Source organism: Amblyraja radiata, chromosome 29, assembly GCF_010909765.2.
Source record: "Amblyraja radiata isolate CabotCenter1 chromosome 29, sAmbRad1.1.pri, whole genome shotgun sequence".
Taxonomy (NCBI): Eukaryota; Metazoa; Chordata; class Chondrichthyes; order Rajiformes; family Rajidae; genus Amblyraja; species Amblyraja radiata.
In genome coordinates, this window is record NC_045984.1 from 25,096,758 (window position 1) to 25,124,575 (window position 27,818).

Here is a 27,818-nt window from a genome sequence, read left to right on the forward strand (position 1 = left end):
TGTTCCTGCTCCTTCCCCTCTCCTCTATCCCCCTTCCACCTACATCCCTCCCTCCCGCCAGCTTTCCATTTCACTATTCCTCTTCTCTCCTTATCTGACACCCTTTTATCTCCCTCTCACCATCAACCTTTGTCACTTACTCCACCCATCTGCCAAACAAACCAGTCTCACCTGTATCTACCGATCACTCGCCAGGCTTTGGCCTACCCCCACCTCATTTTTTCAACTTCCTTCCCATCTACAATCAGTCTGAAGGGTCTCGACCTGAAATGTTGCCTGTCTATTCTCTCCACAGATGCTGCCTGACCAGCTGAGCTCCTCCAGCACCTTGCGTTTTGCTCAAGATTCCAGCATCTGCAGGTCCTTGTGGCTCATAGAAACATAGACACATAGAAAATAGGTGCAGGAGTAGGCCATTCGGCCCTTCGAGCCTGCACCGCCATTCGATATGATCATGGCTGATCATCCAACTTAGTATCCTGTACCTGCCTTCTCTCCATACCCCCTGATCCCTTTAGCCACAAGGGCCACATCTAACTCCCTCTTAAATATAGCCAATGAACTGGCCTCAACTACCTTCTGTGGCAGAGAATTCCACAGATTCACCACTCTCTGTGTAAAAATGATTTTCTCATCTCAGTCCTAAAAGACTTCCCTCTTATCCTTAAACTGTGACCCCTAGTTCTGGACTTCCCCAACATCGGGAATAATCTTCCTGCATCTAGCCTGTCCAACCCCTTAAGAATTTTGTAAGTTTCTATATGATCCCCCCTCAATCTTATAAATTCTAGCGTGTACAAGCCGAGTCTATCCAGTCTTTCTTCATATGAAAGTCCTGCCATCCCAGGAATCAGTCTGGTGAACCTTCTCTGTACTCCCTCTATGGCAAGAATGTCTTTCCTCAGATTAGGAGACCAAAACTGTACGCAATACTCCAGGTGTGGTCTCACCAAGACCCTGTACAACTGCAGTAGAACCTCCCAGCTCTTATACTCAAATCCTTTTGCTATGAATGCTAACATACCATTTGCTTTCTTCACTGCCTGTTGCACCTGCATTCCTACTTTCAATGACTGGTGTACCATGACACCCAGGTCTCGTTGCATCTCCCCTTTTCCTAATCGGCCCCCATTCAGATAATAGTCTACTTTCCTGGTTTTGCCACCAAAGTGGATAACCTCAATGCTACTATTCTCTTCAAACTACCCACTGCCTATGGCATTGAGTTACAATATTCCAAAAATGCTCCACCGAAGGCAGTTCTTCTGAAATTCCCATCAGAATTATTAATAATCATCTTGTACTGACAGCTCACTAAGGCTTTGATTGAAGAAACAAGGAATTGCAGTTGCAGGTTTACAAAAAAAGCACAAAGTGCTGGAGTAACTCAGTGGAAACAGCAATTGTAGAGGACTTGGATGGGTGACATTTCAGTTTGGGACCCTTCTTCAGACTTTGTACTGATTAAAAGATACAGCAGGGAAACAGGGCCCTTCGGCCCACCGAGTCCACACCAACCATTGATCACCCGTTCACACTAGTTCTATGTTATTCCACTTTCGTATCCACTCCCTGCACTCCAGGGGCAATTTTACAGTGGTCAATTAACCTAAAACCCTGCACATATTACGGATGAGGATGAAAACAGGAGCACCCAGAGGAAACCCACGCTGTCACAAGGGAGATTGTGCAAACTCCACACAGACAGCATATGAGGTCAGGATCAAATCCGGGTCCCTGGCGCTGTGAGGCAGCAGGTCTACCAGCTGCGGGACTATAAGGGTTATCATTTCTCCCCCCCTCTTCTCCCCCCCCTCTACCTCCCCCCCCCCCCTCTACCTCCCCCCCCCCTCTACCTCCCCCCCCTCTACCTCCCCCCCCTCTAACTCTCCCCCCCTCTACCTCCCCCCTCTACCTCCCCCCTCTACCTCCTCTCTCCCCCCTCTCCCTCACCAGCACAATAAATGACTGTTCTCAATATTTTACTGAGCCATCCTTTTCCAGAGCCCTAGTCTGTTTAATCTGTTCTGATTATAACTTCTCACCTCTGGTTTTATTTTAAATGAAGACATCCCAACCCCACAAGCAGTGTTTACCTTTGCTGTTCCCATCCGGTCCTCGTAGAACTGTGCATTCCTCTATAACGCCGAAAGATTCAAAGAGTCTGTACACATCGTCCTCTGTTTGCTGCTTGTTTAACATGCCCACAAATAATTTTCTGTCTTCTGAAACAAAAAGATATATTGTTTAGTAAAGCCCAGAGTCCACAGCTGTTTGCCTTGGACTAAAGTTGTTTCAGTGGGGCTACAAATCACTTTAGTTATTAATTTTGAGTGATAGGAGCAGAATTGGGCCATTTGGCCCATCAAGTCTGCTCTGCCATTCAATCATGGCTGATCTATCTTTTACTCTCAACCCCTGTCTTCTCCCCATAACCCTGACACCCATATTTTTAATCTAGAATCTGCCATTCAAATATTCATTGATGACCTCCACAGCCCTCTGTGGCAATGAATTCCACCCTGTAAAGATATTCCTCCTCATCTCCTTCCTAAAGGAACGTCCATGAATTCTGAGGCTATGACCTCTGATCCTAGACTCTCCGACAAGTGGAAACATCCCCTCCACATCTACTCTATCCAGGCCTTTCACTATTCGGTAAGTTTCAATGAGGTGTCCCATCATCCTTCTAAACTCATCATCGCAATGTCTACTGCACAGGAAAATGGACTAACTTGTGGGCTCGCCCTGCCTTCATCTATAACTAGTTTAAAACTAATAGAACAGTGGTCGCTGGTCACATAAGGCACACCCACGGACACTCCAGTCACTTGACCTTCCCAATCTCCTAAGAGTAGATCAGGGGCGGCACGGTGGTGTAACAGTAGAGCTACCGCCTTACAGCGCCAAAGACATGGGTTCGATCCTGACTACAGATGCTGTCTGTATGGAGTTTGCACGTTCTCCCAGTGACCTGCACGGGTTTTCGCCAAGATCTCCGGTTTCCTCCCACACTCCAAAGACGCAGAGGTTTGTAGGTTAATTGGCTTGGAAAATTGTCCCTGGTGTGTGTAGGGTGGTGATAATTGCAGGCCGGTGCAGACTTGGTGGACTGAAGGGTCTGTTTCCGCACTACATCTCTGAACGAAACTAAACAAAACTAAAACTTTGGCCTCTTTCATAGAGGACCCTCTTCATATTGCCTGAGGAAACTTTCCTGAACACATTTGACAAAATGCCACCACGTCTAAGCCCGCCCATGGCACCATGACAGTCCCAGTCTATATTGGGACAGTTAAAATCCCTTGGTGACGTTTTTGGGTTGGGACCCTTCTTCGGACTCTGAGCCCGACATGTCACCCACCCCTTTTTCTCCAGAGATGCTGCCTGACCCACCGAGCTACTCCGGCACCTTGTGTTTATTATTTGCAACAATAAACCTTCGAATAGCATCCCAATATATTCACGAGCAATGCAAAAACGGCCAACATGGCCACAAAGTTTTTCATTCAGCCAAGCCGAGGGCTACAACAAGAGTGCTTACATCACAATTCTGAGATTCTTCCCGACTGCTATTACCATTCACCAAATAAACTAATAGAATTGTACCCGTCAGTGCAAGGACCTGTGTCTTTGTTGGAGGGAAGTGAGGAGGAAAAGATCTGAAGACCCCAGCTACAATGAGCCAAGGCTACTTTCTCATGCTAAGATCTACATTATTTCATCCCACTGTCACTAATGAGGCTTTTCACTCAAACACAGGTTCTTCACTCCAAAACCGCGCACAGACATGATCAATGAAGACGACTGATTGGGATTGAACCCAAGAGAGTTTCAACTTGGAAACCCGAGAATGCTGTCAAGGTGGAAAAGTGTACAAGACACAAAGCAAGCAGGAAGAGCAGCGGGACATAATCAGGCAATGTCAACCTTCAAAAGCCACAAGGTGCTGGAGCAACTCAGCGGGTCAGGCAGCATTTCCAAAGAGGATTAGTGTGTCACAGCGCCGTAGTGGTAGAGTTGCTGTCTCACAGCATCAGGGTCCTGGGTTCGATCCTGACCTCTGGTCTGTGTGGCGTTTGCACATTCTCCCTGTGACCATGCGTGCTTTCTCTGGGGGGGGGGCTCCAGTTTCCTCCCACATCTCAAAGACGTTCAGGTTTATAGGATAATGGGCTTCTGTAAATCGTAAATTGTCCCTACAATGTGGGATAGGGCTGAACTATGGGATGATCACTGTTCGGCACGGACTCGGTGGGCCAAAGGGCCCTTTTCCACGATGTATCGAATAAAACTAAAAAAAACTAAGAACACGGATAGACAACATTTCGGATTAGGAACCCTACTTGCCAAGTAACCTACACACGTTCTCCAGAGAGGCTGCCTGACCTGCTGCATTATTCCAGCACTTTGTGTCTTTTTTTGGTAAACTGGCATCTGCACTTCCTTGTGTCTGCAATGTCGACTTTAAGTTGAAAAACCTTGAAAGACACGCGGAGGGTAGTAACCTGGGGGTGGGGTAGGGTATGGGGCACGTACTTTAAACTCAAAGGCATCAAGAGGTCTCATAAGGTCATAAATGATAGTCACTTGGTCTAGTACAGGGATAGGAAAAGTTTAGAGGGCACATTGGTTAGCATGAACAAATCGCACCGATGGGTCAGTTTCCATGCTGTATGATTCCATGACTCTAATTTAAACATCCCTGAGTAGGACAACAAAGGAGTTGTCCATTCTTAAGTTCATAAGTGATTGGAGCAGATTTTGGATTGGATGAGCAGTGACTGGAGCAGAATTAAGCCATTCGGTCCATCAAGTCTACACTGCCATTCAATCATGGCTGATCCATCTCTCCCTCCTAATCCCATTCTCCTGCCTTCTCCCCAAAACCCCTGACACCCGTACTAATCAAGAATCGCGAGACCCGTACATCTCATGAAGCAGCTTCATCAATTGGTATTACACTGACATTGTGTGATGACCAGGACTATGTTTCAGAATAACTGAGTATATGTAAAAACAATCTAGCATAGACAATTTGTCACAGAATTATGCCATGAACTCAAGTCAGTGATGGGTAAGTCCGAGTAGACCTACTGACAACGGGACATGTGATCTATGGTTTCAAAGACATGGGGTATGGGAGCATGTCGGTGACATGGTATGGGATTATCAAGCCGCATGATTTTAAAGATAAGTGATATGGGACTTTGTGGGAAGCCTAGCTGTGAGGCAAATTGACAGATTTGACCTTCTAAATCCGTCAGTTAGTCCCAGCCACACAGCATGTGAACGTTAAGTCTAGTTCAAACTCATAGTTGAACACACTTGGAATTACTGACAACAGCCAGCAGTTCCTTATGTGATGTGGTGTTTGATGAGGCTCATGTAAAGTACCTTTAGATTATAGTCTGCCTTGGCATACACGAACTTCTGGTTACCAAACATTTTAACTCTCCTTCCCATTCCCACACTGACCTTTCTGTCCTGTGCCTCCTCCACTGTCAGACTGATGCCACATGCAAATTGGAGGAACAGCACCTCGTATTTTGTTTGGGCAGTTTATGAATTCTGATTTCCCTCATTTCAAGTAACCCTTGCATTCTCTCTCTCCCTCTCTCTCTCCCCCCACCCCCTCCCCCACACTAGTTGCCCACCTAGTTTCACAGTTCGCATTCATATGTCCCTTCGTTAGCACCTCTTCCACAGCCAACAATGGACCATTGTGGGCTCCACCATCCCTTGGTCATCGGCGCCGGCTCTCATTTGTTCTGAACCTTTTCATACCTCTAGTTTCCCTCTCCCCTGACTCACAGTCTGAGGAAGGGTCTCGACCCGAAACGCCACCAGCTCCTTTTCTCCAGAGATGCTGCGTTGAGTTACTCCAGCATTTTGTTTCTATCTTCGGTGTAAACCAGATGTTTTCAAGGGAGAGTTAGATATAACTCTTAAGGCTAACGGAATTAAGGGATTATGGGGAGAAAGCAGGAACGGGGTACTGGCTTTGGATGATCAGCCATGATCATATTGACTGGCAGCGCTGGCTCGGAGGGCCAAATGGCCTACTCCTGCACCTATTTTAATTGTATCTATGTTTCTGTGTTTTTATCTGCAGTTCCTTCCTAAACGGAATTCCTAGCTGCCCTTCACCGCTCGTTAGCTGAGCTGAAGGCAGCGCCAATTTTGAGCGGCTGGGACCGTCGCTGTGGTGAGAATGATCCTGAACTCATAAAGTGGTCGGAATCCACTAACTGTGCACGTGGCAGGGATATATGCCACGTCTAACTAAATAAAGACAAAAGGAATCGGTGAGCAAAGCGAACATGACATATAACTTCCCACCCAGGACGGCTCGAGTCCTTTAACATCTTGTCAACCGTCATCACAGAGGCTGCTTCACAGCTCACAGGAATACACCGAGGCTCGGCTGCAAATAAACGTCATTAAGAGATTCTTGAAGGTGCTAAAAAGTTGGCAGAAATTGCTTATTGTTTATGACAGGATTCGAGTGGAAGTGTCACAATGCACACAACCATTCTGGCTACTGTCACACTGGATAATCAAGTATTTATACGTCTGCAACAGGAGCTGAGCTTGGAAACCGTAGGTCACCTTACAGAATTAGACGGATGATTTTATGAATGTTAAGCAAGACAGAGCTGGTTATTGTCAAAGTTGGCGAGGAGCCGAGGGTTCTGTACCGCCGCAGTTTCTTCAAAGAGGACCTACTCCGATTTTGTCAAGCCTTGCAAGAAGACTTTAATTTGACTGCAACTGTGCCCATCGCCTGCAGGCAGAGGAGATTAGTTTACTGGAACTCTGTCTGTTTTCCTAGCTGGGAGGAGCGTCCATGAGATCATGGGTGCAGGAAATAGTGAAGATGCTTGTGAGAGATGTCATGGGGTGAACAGCATGGAAACAGACCAGATGTCCATGCTGACCAAAATGCCCCATCTGAGCTAGTCTTACTTGCCTCTTTAGGCTCATATCCCTATAAACGTTTCCTATCCATGTACCCGTCCAGGGCCTTTAAAATGTTGTTATTGTACCTGCCGCAACTACTTCCTCTGTCAGCTCGTTCTATATACCCACCGCGCACTGCGAAATTTGCCCCTTGGGTTCCGATTACACTTTTCCCCTCTCATCTTCAAACTGTGTCCTCGGGTTTTTGATTCATCTACCCGACCAAAAGACTCTGTGCATTCACCCAATCAACTCCCCTCATGCTTTTACACACCACCGTAAGATCACCCCTTAGCCTTTTTGCACTTCTTCTTCTTTCCTGAACTAAACGAAGATAAGATAGATTGATTGAGGTAGGTTGGAAGGTCCTGGACAAGGCGGGGACAAGATGGAATCAAGGCATTTTGAGATGAGTTCAGTCTTTTGCTTAAGGCTAGTCTATTTTTTCTTGGGTGAAGATCAACGCCGTACAGTGCTATTGTATAGTGCAGTACTGCGCTCCTCAGACTCCATAGCCTTGGTGTTTGTAACCTGAGGCGTGGAATGATTACAGGAGGCTTTAACAATATTGATGTAGTTTAGTGAGCGTTGCCAACAATCTATGGGAATCCTTGGATCACTTCCCACGCCATTAATGGACGTGATGTGCGTGATGTCACTAGGCATCCGGAGAGAGTGTGCATTTCATCAATGGCGAACAAGTTATGCTTTTATTTTTAAAAAGGATAGCAATCATTGCCCTTTGCAACCACAGTAAAATGTTCTGTGAGTTTCACTTTGGTCAGCAAATTTCCATTCTGGAATTACTGTTCTGCTTGCACCTCTTCCTGATATTCGGTTCCACTTAAGTCAGTTAAGTCCGCTCCTTTTACTGCACAGGTGAACAACTCAGATGTTTTCCTCTATCTTAGTAACAGTAGGATCAAGTCATCTGAGTTCCCCCACAAGATCGCACAAGGATTGGAGCTATCTCTGCATTCCTGAGGCACAGATTACAGCAGGATTAAGGAAGGCTGGCAGAGCTGCTGTCTCACAGCGCCGGAGATGCGGCTTTGGTCCTGACCGCGGGCGTTGTCTGTGTGGAAATTGCACGTTCCCCCTGTGACCGAGTGGGTATCGTCCGGGCGCTCCGGTTTCCCACCACATTCCAAAGAAGTGTGGGTTTGTAGGTTAATTGGCCTTCAGTAGGTAGATTGGCCTTGGTGTGTCGGGAGCAGATGAGAGCGGATCACTGACCCTTGTCCAACCATCTGCCAATCACAATCCCCCCCTCACATGTATCCACCCATCACTTGCTAGGCTTTGTCCTGCCCCCACTTCCTCCCAGCTTTCTCCCCCCCAATCAGTCCGATGAAGGGTCCCAATCCGAAACGTCACCCATCCATGTTCACCAGAGATGCTGCCTGACCCGTTGAGTTACTCCGGCATTTTGCGACTTTTTTTCGCAAACCAGCATCTGCAGTTCCTGGTGTCTCATTCAAAATATACTGCTTTCATATTTTTCCCCCACGTTGTAATTTCACCTGCAATGTGCATCCTGATTCACTCAACCAGTTTACATCAACGTGTAGGATGGAACTACACATGCTGGTTTACACCGAGGATAAGACACAAAATGCTAGATTAACTCAACGGGACAGGCAGCATCTCTGGAGAGAGGGAATTGGTGACGTTTCGGGTCGAGACCCTTCGCGACACGAAAACGTCACCCGTTCCTTCTCCACAGAGATGCTGCCTGTCCCGCTGAGTTACTCCAGCATTTTGTATCTATCTTCAGTATACAACAGCTCTCTGCTGTCTCTTTCTATTCTCGTCAGAGATTACTCTCTCGTCCAGCATTACATTTACATCCACATCCCAGTCAGTGGTGCTGTTGATATAAATAGACTGCTTTCCAGGAACTTGGGGAGAGATTCCGCTAAACCTGGGCGAGGGTAGAATATGATGAGTCAGAAAGTACGATAACATAATGCTTTCCCGCACCACAGGAAAATTTGCATTTGTACTTCAACACACACGCAGAGGGCATTTGGAAGGCAAAAGTGAGGTTAATGTGTGATGGCATCGCTGATGCAACAACAGTCGCAGGTTTAAGAAATGGTCTTGAAACTGGAGGGGAAAAGATTCAATGGGAAACCGAGGGGTAACTTTTTCACACAAAGGGTGGTGGGTGTGTGGAGCGAGCTCCCAGTGGAGGTAGTTGAGGCAGGGACGATCGCAACGTTTAAGAAACAGTTAAGACAGGTGCATGGATAGAACGGCTTTAGAGAAATATGGGCCTAACACAGGCAAGTGGGACTAATGTAGCTGGGACATGTTGGCAAGTGTGGGCAAGTTGGGCCGAAGGGCCTGTTTCTTCACTGTATGACTCTATGACTATATTGAATGCGGATGCTAGCCTTTCCTGCAGGATGAAATGCCATCCGTATCTCATAAGTCATCGAAGGAATAGGCCGTTCAGCCCATCTATCTTTCCCTCTCAACCCCATTCTCCCGCCTACTTCCTGTAACCTTTGACAGCTGCCATTGTGGATGATATTGTTGTGAATGCAGTTCCACAGTCCTAAAACCTCTGAGAAAGTGGGATAACTATAACTAGTGGGATAATGTAAAACTCATCTAACTTTATTAGATGAGAAAGTGGGATAAAGTAGAACTGAATGGCGATCGATGGTCAGCATGGACTCGATGGGCCGAATGGCCTATTTCCATGCTGCATCTCTGAACCTTAAAAAATAACTAAATGCCCTGGAATCTTTACCAGCCACCTGAAAGGGCCGAGCAAGGCCTGTGTTTAACCTCTCACCTCCATCAACTAACGATCCTTCCTCACTGCCCTGCAGCTCAGACTGGGCAATGAATGGCTTTGCTAACTTTTCTCTGCAAATGCCCAGTTTTAGTTTTAGTTTTAGCGACACAGCGTGATAACGGGACCCTCCGCCCACCGAGTCCGCGCTGACCATCAATCGCCCGTACACTAGTTCTATCCTACACGCTGGGGACAATTTACAGAAGCCAATTAACCTGCGTGTCTTTGGAATGCAAAGGAAACCGGAGAACCTGGGGAAAACCCACGTGGTCCCAGGGAGAAAGTACAAACTCCGTACAGACAGCACCCGCAGTCAGGATCAAACACGGGTCTGTGCACTGTGAGGTAGCAACTCTACCGCTGTGCCACCGTGCCGCCCCTTGTCGATGGCAGTGGCCGTGAGTTCTGCAACATGAGCATTAGAGAAAGCCACAACACAATACGTTTGCTTTATGTTCAGCTTTAATCTCACAGATGGCTTTCCAAACATCACAATGCTTTCACCTTCAATCTCACTCCACTGCTTCAGTTTCATATTATGGGGGCATGTCGCCTTAAATGTAAATCCCTTTGACAGCACAGCTGGGGAGGTGCTAGGTTCACCCGAGTGCCTGCAGATGAAATCACAACTGAATTTCAGAGGAAGCCAATTCTCGGAAGGTTTTCCCTTCAGACAATGGGCTTTGCCGAAATCAAAGAGGCAACTGGAACGTAAGTTGCCGGTCAGAAGGGCGTCCTGGTGGCGCAGTGGTGGCATTGCTGTCTTACAGCGCCAGAGATCCGGGTTCAATCCTGACGACAGGTGCTATCTGTACGGAGTTTGTACGTTCTCCCCGTGATCGCGCCGGTTTTCTCCGGATGCTCCGGTTTCCTCCCACTTTCTAAAGATGTACAGGTTTTCAGGTTAATTGGCTTTGGTAAATTTGTAAACTGTCCCAAGGGTGTAGGATAGTGTTACTGTACTAGGTGATCTCTGGTCTCAGTGGGCCGAAGGGCCTGTTTTCGCGCTACATCTCTAAAGGAGCCATTGGATGGAGAGCACTGTCGGTGATTGTGTGTGCAGGAACTTCCAGCTGACCAATTTTTTGAGGTGCACGAACATGCATCCTCAATTTTACGGAAGGGCCTGTTTCCACGCTGTATCTCTAAAGCCTTAAGTAAAAGTAAAAGCCACTGGGCCAAATCAAGTGAACGCACATTAGTCTTGACGCTGACCGAGGATTGTGATGGGATTATGTTCCACCTCAGTGCTTCTGTGTTGAAAGGGATTTATTTCTTTATCAAGAGCTGTAAATGTGGATATATTTAAGGGCTGTTCAGCATTCATAAGATGACACCACACTGTGTCTCGGAGCCTTCAAATGGAGTGGACACGTGAACCAGGTCTGGGCGGCCATTTGTCAGTGCCAGTTTCCATGGTAACCCTCTACTTTGAGCCTGCCATTCACCGGGTACAAAGTGTGGAATAGCACCATCCGTCTATTGCTGACTCATTGTTACGGAAATTGATCTCTTTTCTCTCAGACAGATACACATGTAGCAAAAGAATTACCAGCATTAATTGACGTGGTGAAAGATTACATAACCACGAGGATCTAGAGCTGCTATAGGATGTACAAAACCATCGAGGCCCTTTGCACAAGACTCCCACAGGATTCACGCAGTCTTTACTTAAGCTATTTGGTTGAGTTGAGTTTAGTTTAGTTTCGAGATATAGCGTAGAAACAGGCCCTTCGGCCCACCGAGTCCGTGCCGACCAGTGATCACCCCGTATACTAGCACCATCCAATAGGGACAATTTTACAGTCATACCAAGCCAATAAACCTACAAACCTGTTCGTCTTTGGAGTGTGGGAGGAAACCGAAGATCTCAGAGAAAACCCACACAGGTCACGGGGAGAAGGTACAAACTCCGTACAGACAGCGCACGTGGTCAGGATCGAACCTGGGTCTCTGGCGCTGTAAGGCAGCAACTCTACCGCTGCGCCACCATGCTGCCCCAGCTATTTGCTCCCATCTTGGACATTTGGAGGGTCTTTCTTTCTTAAATATTATTTGCTTTTAAGATATGGTCATCATGGCAATCCCCAATATTTATTGCCAATCCTTCACTGTTCGTGGGTATTTAAGAGCTAACGACATTGGTGGGACTGGTGTCACATATTCCAGGACTGCAAGTATTAATGTAGTCTACAGTAGTTCAGGGATACAACATGGAAACAGGTCCTTCGGCCCATCAAGTCCACGGCAGTGTTCCATCAGGCGTTGACACTAGTTAGACCATTAAACATAGGAGCAGAATCAGGCCATTTGGCCCATTGAGTCTGCCCCACCATTTGATCTATTTCTCCCTCTCAACTCCATCCTCCTGCCTATGTTCTATGATAAGGGTCGACATAAAACGCCGGAGTAACACAGGGAGTCAATAGGTGTAAACCAACATCTGCAGATAGACACAAAATGCTAGAGCAACTCGGCGGGTTAGGCAGCATCTCTGGTGAAAAGGAATAGGTGACGTTTCGGGACGGAACCCTTCTTCAGACTGAAGAGGTCTGAAGAAGGGTTCCAAGCCCGACCTGCTAAGTTGCTCCAGCATTTTGTGTCTATCTTCGGTATAAACCAGCACTTGCAGTTCTTTCTTACACACAAGCATCGGCAGTTGTTTTTTTATGTTCTGTGATGGTTCTACTTAAGCCGCTATCATATCCACTCTGATAAATAGGCGAACTGTGATGCAGCGGTAGAGTAGTTGCCTTACAGCCAGAGGACTGGGTTCAATCCTGGCAACGGGTGCTGTCTATATGGAGTTTGCACGTTCTCCCTGTGACCACATGGGTTTTCTATGGGTGCTCCAGTTTCCTCCCACACTTCAAAGACGTACAGGTTGGCAGGTTAATTGGCTTTGGTAAGATTGTAAATTGTCCCTAGTGTGTAGGATTGTGTTAGTCATATTGTTAGTGATCACTGGTCGGTGTGGACTTGTATCTCTAAAGTCCAACCATCTGGCCCCAGAACATTGCACAGAGTCAGACTAACCTCAGTAACTATGAATGTCTATGGATTGGCTTGGTTGACTTTGTTTTTTTTTGTTCTAGTATTACAGTTATTCATTTATTTTTGAAAAATAAATATTATCTGTGACAATATAGATAATATAGCAGAGAACGCCATAGGAGATCATTTTTCCCTGTGGCTATCAAACTGTACAACTCCACCCCCTTCTGTCATGGGGTAGACTGACTCCCCTTCCACCCACCCCGTTCCCCACCCCCTTCCAACCCCCTCCCCAATTTTGCACATCCCAAATCCTGGACTTTTCACTCTTCACTTAAATTTCCTGTTTCACGTATCTTGTTGTGTTTTAATGACTGTTGGCAGACCAATTTCGCTCCTGGGATAAATAAAGTTCTACATATCGTATGTGTGCTGTGTTTACAGGTATGTATTGTATCGTATGTACATTGTGTTTAAGTTGCTGCATGTAGGAATACCATTGTTCCATTGTTGGTACATGGGACAATTAAACACTCTTGACCCTCTCTAACCTTTTACATTTTGCCATCAGGCGTATGCTGCACTCCACTGCATCTGACTTTCACTTTAGTTAAACTCAGGCGACATAAATCAATTGAATTCTCTCAGCAGCCGCATGCCAATATCACAGTTTGATACTCCGTCCAACATAGACAATGTGTCAAGAGCACAGAGTCTGTCTTGGTGAGGGGTAGATTTTGGAGTGATGCCAGGAAACTCATAGTCAAAGGGAAGTGCCTTTGATTCGAGCATTGATGGAGGCTAAAATACACATAATTTCAGGTGGGAAGGAACTGCAAGATGCTGGTTTGAACTGAAGATAGACACACAAAAAAGGTGGAGTAACTCAGCGGGTCAGACAGCATCTCTGGAGAAAGAGAGAGCTAGATAGGGCTCAAAGATAGCAGAGTCAGGGGATATGGGGAGGAGGCAGGAACAGGGTGCTGATTGTGGATGATCAGCCATGATCACATTGAATGGCGGTGCTGGCTTGAAGGGCCGAACGGCCTACTCCTGCGTCTATTGTCTATTGTCTAAAAGGAATAGGTGACGATTTGTGTCAAGACCCTTCTTCAGCATCTGAGATGCTGTCTGGCTCGCTGTTACTCCAGCTCTGTGTGTCTACCTTCAATCATTTCAGGTAATCTGGCTGCCATCGTAGCTGGGAGGGGAAGGGACAGGGAAAGGGAGGGATTTGCTCAGAATGAATCGTCCAAATAATTCCCCATTCATCCACGTTTGTCCTCAGACCATAGAGGCCGACAGTAAAATTGATCAGGGTGGTTCAAACTACCAGGGACATAATCTGAACCTCATCCAATGCTCCTTGTTGCTATGGTTTAATGCACTTGGCTATGCCTAATGCAAATATAGGCAGGGATAGGCAGTGGAATTCATTGCCGCAGACGGCCGCAGAGGCCAAATCATTGGGTATTTTTAAAGCGGAGATTGACAAGTTCTTGATTGGTAAGGGTGGCATAGGTTACGGGGAGAAGGCAGGAGAATAGGGCTGAGAGGGGAGGATAGACTGAATCAGATTCAGATTCAATCTTTATTGTTATTGTGCAGTGTACAGTACAGAGACAACGAAATGCAGTTAGCATCTCACCCAGAAGAGCGAACATAGAATAATGGAACAGTAAAATATATATATGTACATACAGTGGCAGTAGTGTAATTTTTCTGGTGGAAGGAGTGTCCGGGGGGGGGGGGGGGGGGGGGTGACTGGCAATCACCAAGGTGCAGAGTTAAGTTGTGTAACAGCCGCAGGGAAGAAGCTGTTCCTGAACCTGCTGGTCCGGCAACGGAGAGACCTGTAGCGCCTCCCGGATGGTAGGAGGGTAAACAGTCTGTGGTTGGGGTGAGAGCAGTCCTTGACGATGCTGCGCGTCCTTCACAGACATCGCTTGCTCTGGACAGACTCAATGGAGGGGAGTGAGGAACCGGTGATGCGTTGGGCAGTTTTCACCACCCTCTGCAGTGCTTTCCGGTCGGAGACAGAGCAGTTGCCATACCATACGGTGATACAGTTGGTAAGGATGCTCTCGATGGTGCAACGGTAGAATGGTGGAGTAAACTTGATGGGCCGAATAGATTCCTATTAAATCTTTTCCCCTTCACCTTAAACCTACTGTATGTCCTCTGGTCCTCGATCCACCTACTCTGGGCAAGAGATTCCGTGCGTCTACCCGATCTATTCCTCTCAGGATTTCATACACCTCTATAAGATCACCCCTCATCCTCCTGTGCTCCACGGCATAGAGTCCCAGCCTACTCAACCTCTACTTATAGCTCAGACCGACTAGTCCTGGCAACATCCTCGTAAATCTTCTCTGCACCCTTCCCAGCTTGACATCATCTTTCCTATAATATGGTGCCCGGAACTGAACTCAAGACTATTCTGTAAATAATTATTTGTCATAAATACAGAGAGGAAAACGTGGATGTGAAGGAAGGAAACAAATGCTGGAGAGTACAGCTTTAAGATGAGAGAGGGAAAGTTTAAAGGAGATAAATGTTAGCTCGACATAGACTACAAGACCTACACCAAACCCAAACCAATTAGGAGCAGACGAGGGCATTCAATCCAATTTGTGATCCCAGCTACAGAGACAGATGTATACAGCAATTCGTTCTTCCCCCGCACAATTAAAGCATGGAATAATCTCCACCCAACTATAGTTACCCGACCAAATGCAACTAAATTTAAAGTAGCTCTTTCTTCCCAATAACCCTTTCTGGCTTAAGCCCTCCCTTCACCACCTCCAGTTTAAATTCCATTTGGAATATTTTGGAGGACCAAGAAACCAAGAAGAACCAAGAAGATATGCGGGGCAAGAGGGTGGTGAGTGTCTGGAACGTGTTGCCAGGAGTGATGGTGGAGGCAGATACAATAGTGACTCTTGAGACTTTTGGATAGAAACATGGATGTGCAAGGGATGGAGGAATATGGATCATGTGCAGGCAGGTAAGAGTTGGTCTTGGCAGCATGTTCAGCACAGGCGTTTGGGCCGAAGGGTCTGGTCTTGAACCGAAACGTCACCCATTCCTTCCCTCCAGAGATGCTGCCTGTCCCGCTGAGTTACTCCAGCTTTTTTTGTGTCTATCTTCTGTTCCTGTGCTATCTGCCCAGAGGGACAAAAGGAGTATGAATCAGTCAGCTTCCTTCCTTTTTGTGCTGGTGACAAGGTCAATTGATACTGACATATCTGTGATATTTACAGTGAAGTCACAAAAGGATGGAGGGAACGAGGAAGGGAGAGAGACGAAGGGGTAGTTGCACATTGAAACTGTGAGCCTCCCTCTAATGGAAGCTTCAGCTACGTAATGCTTTATTAATGGGTTGCAGCAATGCCCATTAGATCACTCTGAAAGTTAACTGCTGTGCTCCATGTTACAATGAATCATTCAGGGTGGCTGTCAAATGCCCCACTAAAGCCACTGCTCAAAACCCAAGCAAAATGCAAAAGGACTTAAAATGACGGCAACCGTGTGTTGTTCAGGGACATGAATCCCCCATCGAAACTGGCCCGTTCTTCCCAACCGATCCATGCTGGAGCAAGTGGCCCACATCCCACTCTGATCACCCAACCCCTCTCATTGTATCTTCCGTTCCTCTCTCCGTCTCGTCAGCCACCCTTGCCCTAGTCCGCTTCGACCTCTCCGAGCCGTCCTAAAGCAAAACACTGCGGATGCTAGACATCAGAAATGAAGAACAGGAAGCACTGTAATACTCAGCGATTCAGGATGCATCTGTGGAGAATGGAGAATGGAGTTGATGTCTCAGATTCATGATCAGAGCATATTCACTCTGTTTGTCTCACCACAGATGCTGCCCGACCTGCCGAATATTCCAAATGGTGGTTAGTTCCGCATTCTAACCATGTCTGTGTATATATCCTGGATCTATGATCACTTCTTAGAGACTTCATACCAATGGAACATATATATAGTTAGAAGATAGACACAAAATGCTGGAGTAACTCAGCGGGACAGGCAGCATCTTTGGAGAGAAGGAATGGGTGACGTTTTGGGTCGAGACCCTTCTTCAGACTCAGTCGGGGGGGGGGGGGGGGGGTCCGGAGATAAGGAAGTGTCAGGTGTGAGAACGAGACATCAAAGGGGGTGAAGATCAAGGAAAATGTAGAATAGATCATTGTCAGCTCGGAGACTCAAAATATATGTGTGTGTATATATGTATGTACACACCCTTGCACAAACACATTCACACACATACCTTTATATATGTGTGTGTGTGTGTATATACATATATATAACTTTTTTACTCAGAGGGTGGCGGGTGCCTAGAACGCGCTGCGATTGAGTGGTGGAGGCAGATACGATAATGGCATTTAAGAAACGTTTGGATAGGCATATGGAAATGCAGGGAATGGATGTAGATCATGTGCATGTTTGGCACAAACATTGTGGGCAAAAGGGCCTGTTCCTGGGCTGTTCTGTTCAGAAAGTGTAAGAAGTGTCAAGTTTCCTTCAATACACCAACGCCACTGGTTTACTGACTCTTATCTCCACATTGAAGATGAGCGTGGTTTTGGGTGACCGAATTTACATTTGCAATGAGCCTGGTTGGAAAATTGCCCACAGCCCTTAATAACACACTTAGGAGGAGATCTTCATCCTATCAAGCTAAGCACAAACTGTAGAAGATATTTGTTTAAAGCAAGGGTAGAATCAATTCAAGTATTGAATGCACTTTGAGCTACAGTTAGTAAACCACTAACATTGGTTTATCGAAGGAAACTTGACAGTGTGAAAACTATTCTTTGCTTTCGATGTCAGCATTAAACATTGTCACTTGTACAAAAGCTACTTGGAGTAGGTTCTTAATTGTGGTCAATATCTGAATAATAATGAAAGGCGATGCTTAGAGCAGTGTTCTGGGAGAAGGTGATAACAGCTATTGTAAATAAGGCAGTATTTATTTCTGAATGCCTTATGAAAGAACGATTTTTCATTTACATAGTCTTCAACAACATCAAGACAGTCAGATGAGGTACACTCTAAGCACGGGCACTGTGGAGTGAAGGTAGTGGTTCCATGATGTGTAACACACATACTCAGCAGGAGAGGCAGCGTCTGCGAAGGCAATGGATGGGTGACGTTTTCCGGGCTGGAGTCCTTCTTCAGCCTGAGCGAGAGTGACAATAATGAACGGTGCCAGGGCAGGTTTGGAACAGGGACTATTCAACCATTCAGACTTGTGGCTAGCCTGGTTTCAGAGCTGAAACATACAGAGGCAAATCCTTCCAATTTTCCATAGCTGCATTCTACTAATAGTACAAAGACCACCTGATTGCCATTTTTAAGAGCAGAATTTTAGGACAACAAACAAAACAGCATAGGAACAGGCCCTTTGGCCCATAATGTCCATGCTGAATATGATGCCGTTAAACTAAACTTCTCTTTGCCTGCAGGAGGTCCATATTCCTCTATTCCCTGCATATCCATGCGTATATCCAAACGCCTCTTAAACATCACTATCGTATCTGTCTTTGGCAGTGCGTTCCAGGCACACAGGGAAAAGGGAAATACAATTTGGTTTTATGTTGCTGTGGCAAATTAGATGTGATCTCCCTCTGTGTGTTTCAGCTATGACTTGACCCACATATTTCCTTTACATTTTGCGGTTCTCACTTCAAAGCTATGCTCCCTAGTCATTGTTTAGTTTAGTTTAGTTTAGTTTAGTTTAGTTTAGTTTAGTTCATTATTGTCACGTATATCGAGGTACAGTAAAAAGCTGGTTGTTTGCATTGCAGTCAAAGAAAAGACTATCGCTGGTTACAATCATGCTGTCCACCGTGTACAGATACAGGATAAAGGGTATAACATGTGGTGCAAGATAAAGTCCGGTGAAAGATAGTTAAAAGGTCTCCAATGAGGCAGATGGGAGGTCAGGACCACACTCCAGCTAGAGGTATGCGTTTTCAAACTTCTGTACCTCGTGCCTAATGGGAGGGGGGGGGGGGAATGACTGGGGTGAGACTGATCCCTGATTATGCTGGTGGTCTTGCTGAGGCAGCGTGACGTGAATGGAGTCCATGAAGGGAGGATGGTTTGCGTGATGTTCTGGACTATATCCAAGACTCTCTGCACCCTGGAAAAGTAGTTTCTACAGCAGCACGTTGAGGGGGTCAGCGTGGAGGTGGGGATGGTGGGCTGGGATATCTGCTGTGCTATGTTAGGCCCAAGCTGCCTAAAGGTTCGAACATCCAGCAATGAACCATTTCCCAGAGAGAAGAAATAACTCAAATGAAAAATAATCGGCATCTTTCATTGTACATTGTACATTTGAGGTGCAGAAACAAAATGTTTGCATACACAATTCTCAAATGATGAATTAATGATGAAGGAATTATTCTATGGGTGATTACGCATACTGAAGGTCTTTGCAGGATGGATTATGAGAAATCAGTAGGGTGATCTTGTAGTTGACACATATCTTGTAGTGATAGCATGCAAGCTTTAGGTTTGTTATTATCACATGTACCAAGGTACAGTGACAAGCTTTGTTTTGTATGCTGTCCAAACAAATCAGATATACCATACATAGATACAATCAGTTCAAACTCAACTACAATAGATAGAGCAAGGGGGAAGATACAGAGTGCAAGATATAGTTCTCAGCATTGTAGCGCAACTGTTCCATAGACAAAGTCCAATGTCCACAATGGGGTAGAGGTGAATCGAACAGTACCTAGCTAATGGAAGGACCATTCAAAAGCCTGATAACAGAGGGGAAGAAGCTGTTCCTGTGTCTGGTGCTACGTGCTTTTAAGCTTCTGTACCTTCAACCAGGCAGGAGCAGGGAGAAGAAGAAATGACCGGGGTCAGACAAGTCTTCGATTATGTTGGCTGCTTTCCTGAGGCAGCATGAAGTATAGATGCTGAGAAGTCTGGTCTGTGTAATGGAGTGTGTCATGGGTTGCGGAATATTAACACTGGAGCCAAACTGTTTGGAGATGATGGTAGACAAAAAATGATGGAGAAACTCAGCGGGTGAGGCAGCATCTATGGAGAGAAGGAATTGCCGATGTTTCGGGTCAAGACCCTTCTTCAGAAGTTGATGTTGGAGGAGGGGGGGTGGGGGCAGGAAAAAGAAAGGAAGTAGGCGGAGACAGTAGGCTTGTGGGAGAGCTGGGAAGGGGAAGGGGAAGGAGGGAGAAACCAAGGGCTATCTAAAATTAGAGAAGTCAATGTTCATACCGCTGGGGTGTAAACTACCCAAGCAAAATATGAGGTGCTGTTCCTCCAATTTGCGCTGGGCCTCATTCTGGCAATGGAGGAGGCCCAGGACAGAAAGGTCAGAGTGGGAATGGGAGGGGGAGTTGAAGTGCTGAGCAACCGGGCGATCAGGTTGGTTAAGGCGGAATGAGCGGAGGTGTTCAGCAAAACGATCGCCGAGCCTGCGCTTGGTCTCTCCGACGTAGAGGAGTTGACACCTGGAACAGTGGATGCAGTAGATGAGGTTGGAGGAGGTTGGAGGATGACATTGGGAACCATCTCCAGAATTTCCTTCTCTCTGAAAAAGGGAATCACAGGGTCAATAGAAAATGTCAAAAACTGGATAGATTTTTGTACGGTAAGGATGCAGAACAGCACAGGTAATGGGAATTAATGCATAGATCAGTCACGGTCTAATTGAATGCCTTAATGGGCTCAAGGGACGTGGAGGCCAAGTCGATGGATATTTTTAAGGCATAGATAGATAGATTCATGATTAGTACGGGTGTCAGGGGTTATGGGGAGAAGGCAGGAGAATGGGGTTAGGAGGGAGAGATAGATCAGCCATGATTGAATGACGGAGTAGACTTGATGGGCCGAATGGCCTAATTCTGCTCCTATCACTTATGAACTGATGAATGGACAACTCCTTTGTTGTCCTAAGCAGGGATGTTTAAATTAGTCATAGAATCATACAGCATGGAAACTGGCGACTTCTTCATGCCAACCAAAATGCCCTCTAAACTCTTCCTATCCATGTACTAGACCAAGTGACTTATAAATGCTATTATAGTACCTGCCTAAACTACCTCTCTGGAAGCTCGTTCCATATACCCACCATCTTCTGAGTGAAAAAGTTACTCTTCAGGTTCCTATTAAATCTAGCCGTTCTCACCCTGAATCTTTGTCCCCTGGTTTTTGATTCCCTCACCCTGGGTAAAGAGCCTGTCACACGAGCATGCGACCTGCATGCGGCAAGCGCGACCTAAAGGGCTGGTCCCACCAGCATATGCCTGCATGCGGCAAGCGGGACCAAACCAGAAGCGGGGGCCGCGCGGAGGCCGAGTGAGTGACATGAAGTTCGAGCGAAGTCCACGGGAAGTTCGGACTTCGGTCAGTTTTTTCGGAGCCCCGCGCGATGTCGGGACCAGCTCCGCACAACTCCATACTGCTCCGACGATCGAAGTGGGACCGGCCCCGCGAGGCCGTACGGCTCAAGCGACCACGTTAGGTCGTGCTTGCTGCATGGAATTGCTTAGGTCACGCTTGCTGCATGGAGTCGCATGCTCGTGGGACAGGCCCTTAAGACTGTGCATTCACCCTATCTATTCCCCCTTGAGATTTTAAACACCTCTATAAGATCTCCAAGGAATAAAGTCCCAGCCCGCCCAACCTACCCCTGTAGCTCAGTCCCTCGAGTCCTGGCACCATCCTCACCTATCCATATTCTCCAGATATGTCGCCCGACCATTTGAGTTACTCCAGCACTTTGCCTCATTTTCTTTTGGTAAACCAGCATCTGCAGTTCCTCGTCTCTACATACTCATAAATCTATTGGGTTTACAACAAAGGGTTTGATCACGAGGCACGAGTCCAAATCCCACAGTGGCAGTAACGACATGAATTTTAAATTTAAGCTAATTTCAGTTATGTTACTATGAAGCCACTAGACGGCCATAATAAGCGCATCTATTGCGCTAATGCCCTTCAGTGTTGAGCACAAGCCTCCTTCTCTGGTCTGCCTGAAGCAGTTCCAGAGCCCAGCAATGTGGTTGACTCTTAATTCCCTCTTTAGTTCCGGGACAATTAGAGATAGACAGTAAATGCGACATTGCCAGCAACGTCCACATCCCCTCCCTGAATTAATCATTTAATTAAAAATCAATCCTCTTGTTGACACAAAACTCAACAAAAATATTAACCACGTCGAGCTCCAGATATGTAAAATGATTTCCAAGACAAAGGCTTTTTAAATAAGGCAGAGGGTTCTGAGCTGCTTTCATTTGATTGACAATTTTCCTTGAAATATTGTGGTGCTGAGATGAAGTATTAATATGTCAGTTTATCAATTTTGGGGGTCTAATATTTTAATTTGTCTCCGTTTTTGATTTCCTAATTGAGTACGTCCCTTTGTTGCAGTGGAACGAAACAGGGTGCCACAAAAACTGCCCAGATGGCTTTAACCTGTAGAGGACCAGCATGACCTAAGGGATATAAAGACAGGCCTGGTGTTTAACAAAACCAAAGACATTAGTATCTTTGAACAAAACCAGAGCTGGCTGGAATAAATCATTCACTTCCTGTGTGAGCAAGATAAGTGGGGACTTCATTGGACCAGACTTGCCTACATTTAGGGAGTGGAAGAAAACGGACTGGTAATTCATTACGTAGAGGCAGAGGACTGTAGAGAGATGAAGCAGGGAAACAGGCCGTTCAGCTCACCAATGGCGGCACAGTGGCGCTGCGGTAGAGCTGCTGCCTTACGGGACCAGAGACCCGGGTTCGTTCCTGACTACGTGTGCTGTCTGTACGGAGTTTGCACGTTCTCCCCGTGACCTGCGTGGGTTTACTCCGAGATCTTCGGTTTCCGCCCACATTCCAAAAACGTACAGGCTGATTGGCTTGGCATAATTGTAAAAAAAATGTCCCTGGTGTTTGTAGGGCAGTGTTAATATGCGTGGATCGCTGGTCGGCGCGGACTCGGTGGGCCGAAGGGCCTGTTTCCACACTGTATCACCAAACTAAATTAAACTAATTCTGTGCTGTTCACCAAGGCCGGCAGAATGCGCAGCAAGCGGTGGTGCCGGAGACCCGGGTTCGATCCTGACCTCGGTCGCTGCATGTGTGGAGTTTGCACATTCACTCTGTGACCACGTGGGTTTCTCCGGTTTGCCCCCGGTGTATGGGGTGTGGGGACTTGGTAAGAATGTGGGGAGGATAAGAATGTAGCAGTGTGGATGGGTGGTTGATGGCTGGCAGTCTCGATGGGCCGAAATGCCTGTTCCTATGCTGTACGACTCCGACTTTCAACACACGAAACCTGCATTAATCCCATTTGTCTTTATTCTCCCCACATTCCCATTAGCTTCCCCCTTCCCCACAGATTTGCAGCCACTCCTTGTTACAAGAAGAGCAACCCTATCTTCTCCACTATAAGTCTGTATTTTATGTTTTTCATCTCTGGAACATTTCCTCTAGATCTTTTCTGCACCCTCAGGGATTTTCACATCCTCCCTAAAGTTGGTGATCGGAATTGGATGCAATATAAATTGCCTGTGTGGTGTTATATTAACTGTTTTGTGCAACATTCCTGTTTCACACTCTGTGACAGTATGTAAATCCTATTATCCCATATACAGTACAATAACATCTGATAATCCGCTATCTAATTGTTCAGAAGTTTCAGTAATTCACCCTGTAGACTCATCAGTGAGGAGAGCAGGCCAAGTGTGCGGCTTGACCTGAGGTAAGGAACATTAGGGGTCAGGAACATGAATTAGTTCCTCGACAGGGCCATGATCTGGAGTACTTTGATGTTTCATGAGTTAAAATTCACAGGCTAAGACTGATGAACCACCGGGCCAACTCATAAACCAAACAGGCAACTCATGAACCACCGGGACATCCCATTAACCATTAAGATATCTCATGGACCATTGAGACAACTCATGAACCAAATGAGCAAATAATGAACCATTGAGATATCTCATGAACCATTGAGACAAGCCATGAACCAAACGAACAACTCGTGAACCATTGGGAACCTCACGAGCCACCGATACAATTCATAAACCACCAGGATCATTCATGAACTAAACAGGCAAATCTCGAACTTTCGGGATAACTCATGAATCATTGATACAATGCATGAACCAAACAGGCAAACTCATGACCACCGGGACAACTCATAAACCATCAGAACAATTCATCAACCAATCAGACAACCTGTGAACTACCGGGAGAACTGGAAGGGGGGGAAGGGGACAGGATAATGGGGAAAATGGGTGCGCAACAAGATGGGGCATGGCAATGAGAGGGGGAAAGAAAGCCTGGGGGTGGGTTCAAAGGTTCAAAAGTTCAAAGGTCAGTTTATTGTCACGTGTACCAATTAAATTACATTGAAACTCGAATTACCATACAGCCGTACTAAAAAAAAAAAGACGCACAACTACATAAAAGTTAACATAAACATCCACCACAGTGGATTCCCCACATTCCTCACTGTGATGGAAGGCAATAAAGTCTAATCTTCTTCCTCTTTATTCTCCTGCGGTCGGGGCAGTCGAAACATCCGCAGTCGGGGCGATCGACGCTCCCGCAGCCAGCGGTCGAAGCTCCCGCGTCGGGGCGATCGAAGCTCCTGGGGCTTGGAGCTCCCGAAGTCGGTCTCTAACCAGGGACGCGAGCTCCACGATGTTAAAGTCCGTAGGCTCCCACGGTTGTAGCTCCCCACGTCGGTCTCCAGCAGAGGCCGCCAGCTGCTCAATGTTAGGCCGCAGTGCGGACGGAGATACGATACGGGAAAAAATCGCATCTCCGTCGAGGTAAGATATTAAAAAGATTCCGCCAACCCTCCCCCCCCCCCTAAAAACAACAAAGAAGGGAGCAGGGAGGGAGCAGGGAGGGAGCAGGAAGGGAGCAGGGAGGGAGAACGTTGCAGGGAGAACGTTGCAGGATAAGGATCCGTAGTCAGGATTGAACCCAGGTCTCTGGCGCTGTAAGCGCTGTTAGGCAGCAACTCTACCGCTATGCCACTGTGTTCTCCAGCGATGCTGCCTAACCTGCTTTCATAAGATCAGACTTTCTAGGAGCAGAATTAGGCCATTCGGCCCATCAAATCTACTCTGCCGTTCAATCATGGCTGATCTATCTTTCCTCTGAACTTCATTCTCTTGCCTTCTCCCCATAACCCCTGACACCTGCACTTCAGTTACTCCGGCATTTTGTGTCCTTTGTGTATTAACCATCATCTGTAGTTTGTTGTTTCAAGTTTACTTGGTTATAATGGACAATCTGCAACAACGGACACCATTCCTCTCACCTATGGTCTGTATAATGAGGGTTTACTGGATTGCCATAAAATCCAACCTAGCTCACTGATGCCCTCCAGGGAAGAAAATCCGCCATTGCAGTTGAAGGAGTAAACTGTTCACCAAATCGATTCATGAAGCTCAAAGTGCTGGAGGAACTCATGTCAAGCAGCTACTCAGGAGGGAATGGACAGATGATGTATTGGGTCAGGACCTTTGATCAGACAGAAGAAAACAGAGTCTGAAGTAGGGTCCCAACCCAAAACGTCATCTGTCCATTCCCTACACAGATGTTGCCTGTCCCGCTGAGTTACACCAGCATTTTGTGCTTTACTGAAGATGCCTGCTTGCAATCTGCAATTTCTTGTGTCTCTATCTGGTTTAGTTAGTTCAGTTTAGTTTACTGTCACGTGCACTGAGGTACAGTGAAAAGCTTTTTGTTGCATGCTATCCAGTCAGTGGAAAGACTACATATTGATTACAATCAGGCCGTGTACAGATACAGGATGAAGGGAATAACGTTTCGTGCAAGATAAAGTCCAGTAACGTCTGACTAAGGATAGTCCGAGGGTCTCCAATGAGGTAGATGGAAGGTCAAGACCGTTTCTCTAGTGGTGATAGGATGGTTCAGTAGAATCTTGCTTCATGGAATGGTGGGTCCGTCACATGAGAAGCAGACCAGACCTACATTTTGTTACGCTTGGGAAAACGAGATCTCATTGAAATGTTCAAATTCTTACAGGTCTTTAAAAGATATTTGCAGAATATCCAAGCTTCATGACCGTGATTGCACTTCAAAAAGAGACCCATTAATCAAAAAGTACCTTGGGATCCCCTGAAAGGAACATGAAAGGTGATATATAAATGCAAATGTGTGAATCAAAATTTTTTATTTATTTTTATTTATTTTTTATTAGAAGTACAGTAAATTACAATAATACACATCAAATATGTCTTAATACATTTGTTGTACCACTTCATTTTTCGAGCTTTAAAAAAGATAGAAATAAAAGAAGTAAGGAAAGTGAGCAAGAATCGTGAAGATGCAGGAAAGTGTTGGGAAAAGAAAGCCCCTTAGGGAAGAAGTTAGAGAAGGAAGTAAAGAAAGGTAATAGACCCTAGAAAGAAAAGAAAAAAAAGGAAAAACAATCGTTCTATTGTAACACAAAATTCTGCAAAAAAGGATATACCAACCGTATTTTTTATTTTTTTTTAATTTATTTTATACCCCCCGTTACCAGATCCTGGTACCATTTATATTTTAAATTACTATTGCACCTTATACTTGTAATAGTTCCATAAATGCAGACCACGTCTTTTGGAAGTGGTCTGCTTTGCCTGCTAGGAGGAGTTTCATCTCTTCCAAGTGTAGTGTTTCGAACATGTTTGAAATCCACATTTTTATTGTTGGTATTGGAGCATTTTTCCAAAATTTGAGTATGCTTTTTTCCCATTATTAGCCCGTAATTAAGTAAGTTCTTTTGAAACACGTTTAATTCGGGGTTACCTTTAAACCTTTAATGGTGGGTAACAGCAGGACCGATCCACCAGTCCTGAATGTCTGAAATGGGAAAAGGTTTAAGAACCCTGCCATGTGGCCCATTGGCAGCTAATTGGGTCTGTGTAGTTCTATTACATACTTAGCTGAATTTATTTCCAATTCAACAACTATTCATTACAGTTTATCTAATGCATTGTTAATTGTGTGAAGGGATTACCAACAAATGTAATCATTAAATTATTACTTTATAATTACACTGGTATACATAGAACTTCAATGCTTTTTCTTTTGGGTATAATACAGTGCTGCAATACTGGATTATTAATACATTTAATGCCTTCATTAAGGCATCTATTGTTTTAATGGATTTGGCTTTGGATATTCAGTTCCATTGGTCGAGTTCCTCAAACTCTTATTTCTTCATTCATATGAAAGCAGAGACGGAGATGAAAATCAATATTGGAAGGTTGCCTTTACGAGAGGGTTGTCATAATTATGACCGTCACGCACACACACAAACACACGCGCTCACACACACACACAAACGCATTCCTTCCTATACATTTTATCTCTGTTTGCTTTGTTGTAACCTTCTTCCAGCTAACAACGATCTATTCTACGTTTTCCTTGATCATTCATCCCCTTTGTCCTGATTTCACACCTTGCACTTCCTTATCTATGTATTTCCCTCTCCCCTGACATCAGTCTGAAAGAAGGGTCTCGACCCGAAACGTCGCCCATTCCTGCTCTCCAGAGATGCTGCCTGTCCCGCTGAGTTACTCCAGCATATTAGGCCTATCTTCGGTTTACACCAGCATCTGCAGTTCCTTCCTGCACAGAGTTCAAGGCTGGCATGTTTCAATAAGGAGGAGGGGTAAGAGGTTGTCACTTTGGTCCAAAAAAAAAAAGTTTGCAGTTTCTTCCTACACATTTTAGGTTACAGTGGTTGGGAGTCACTAAAAATATAGTTTTTAATACTTCAGTGAGTACCATTTGGATACATTTCTGTCATTCTCAGATTTCTTGGCACCGAGTTTGAGACCAAACTCAATTAGTTCCACCTACTGGATTAAAAAAGATTTTTTCATTAACTCCCGCCTTATCTTACGACAGACTCTCAGTCCCAGTTCCTAATAGAATATTGGATGTAGAATAAAGTACAGGCCTTCAGCCCACAATGTTAAGCTAACCTACCCTGTCTGCACATCATTCCTGTCCCTCCATTCCCCTGCAGGTCCAT

At 45.8% G+C, this 27,818-nt stretch overlaps 1 protein-coding gene across 5 annotated transcripts in view; it reads right to left on the reverse strand.

Annotated features, from left to right (window-relative positions):
• The window catches only part of celf5 (CUGBP Elav-like family member 5), a 429,104-nt gene that overhangs the window by 45,659 nt on the left and 355,627 nt on the right, over window positions 1–27,818 (reverse strand). For 3 of the 5 annotated variants that reach the window (XM_033046940.1, XM_033046939.1, XM_033046937.1), the window contains exon 4: window positions 2,097–2,225. In XM_033046940.1, the coding sequence (XP_032902831.1) occupies window positions 2,097–2,225 (129 nt within the window). The remainder of the gene's footprint in view (window positions 1–2,096; window positions 2,226–27,818) is intronic. The other 2 variants (XM_033046941.1, XM_033046938.1) reach the window with 1 other exon arrangement.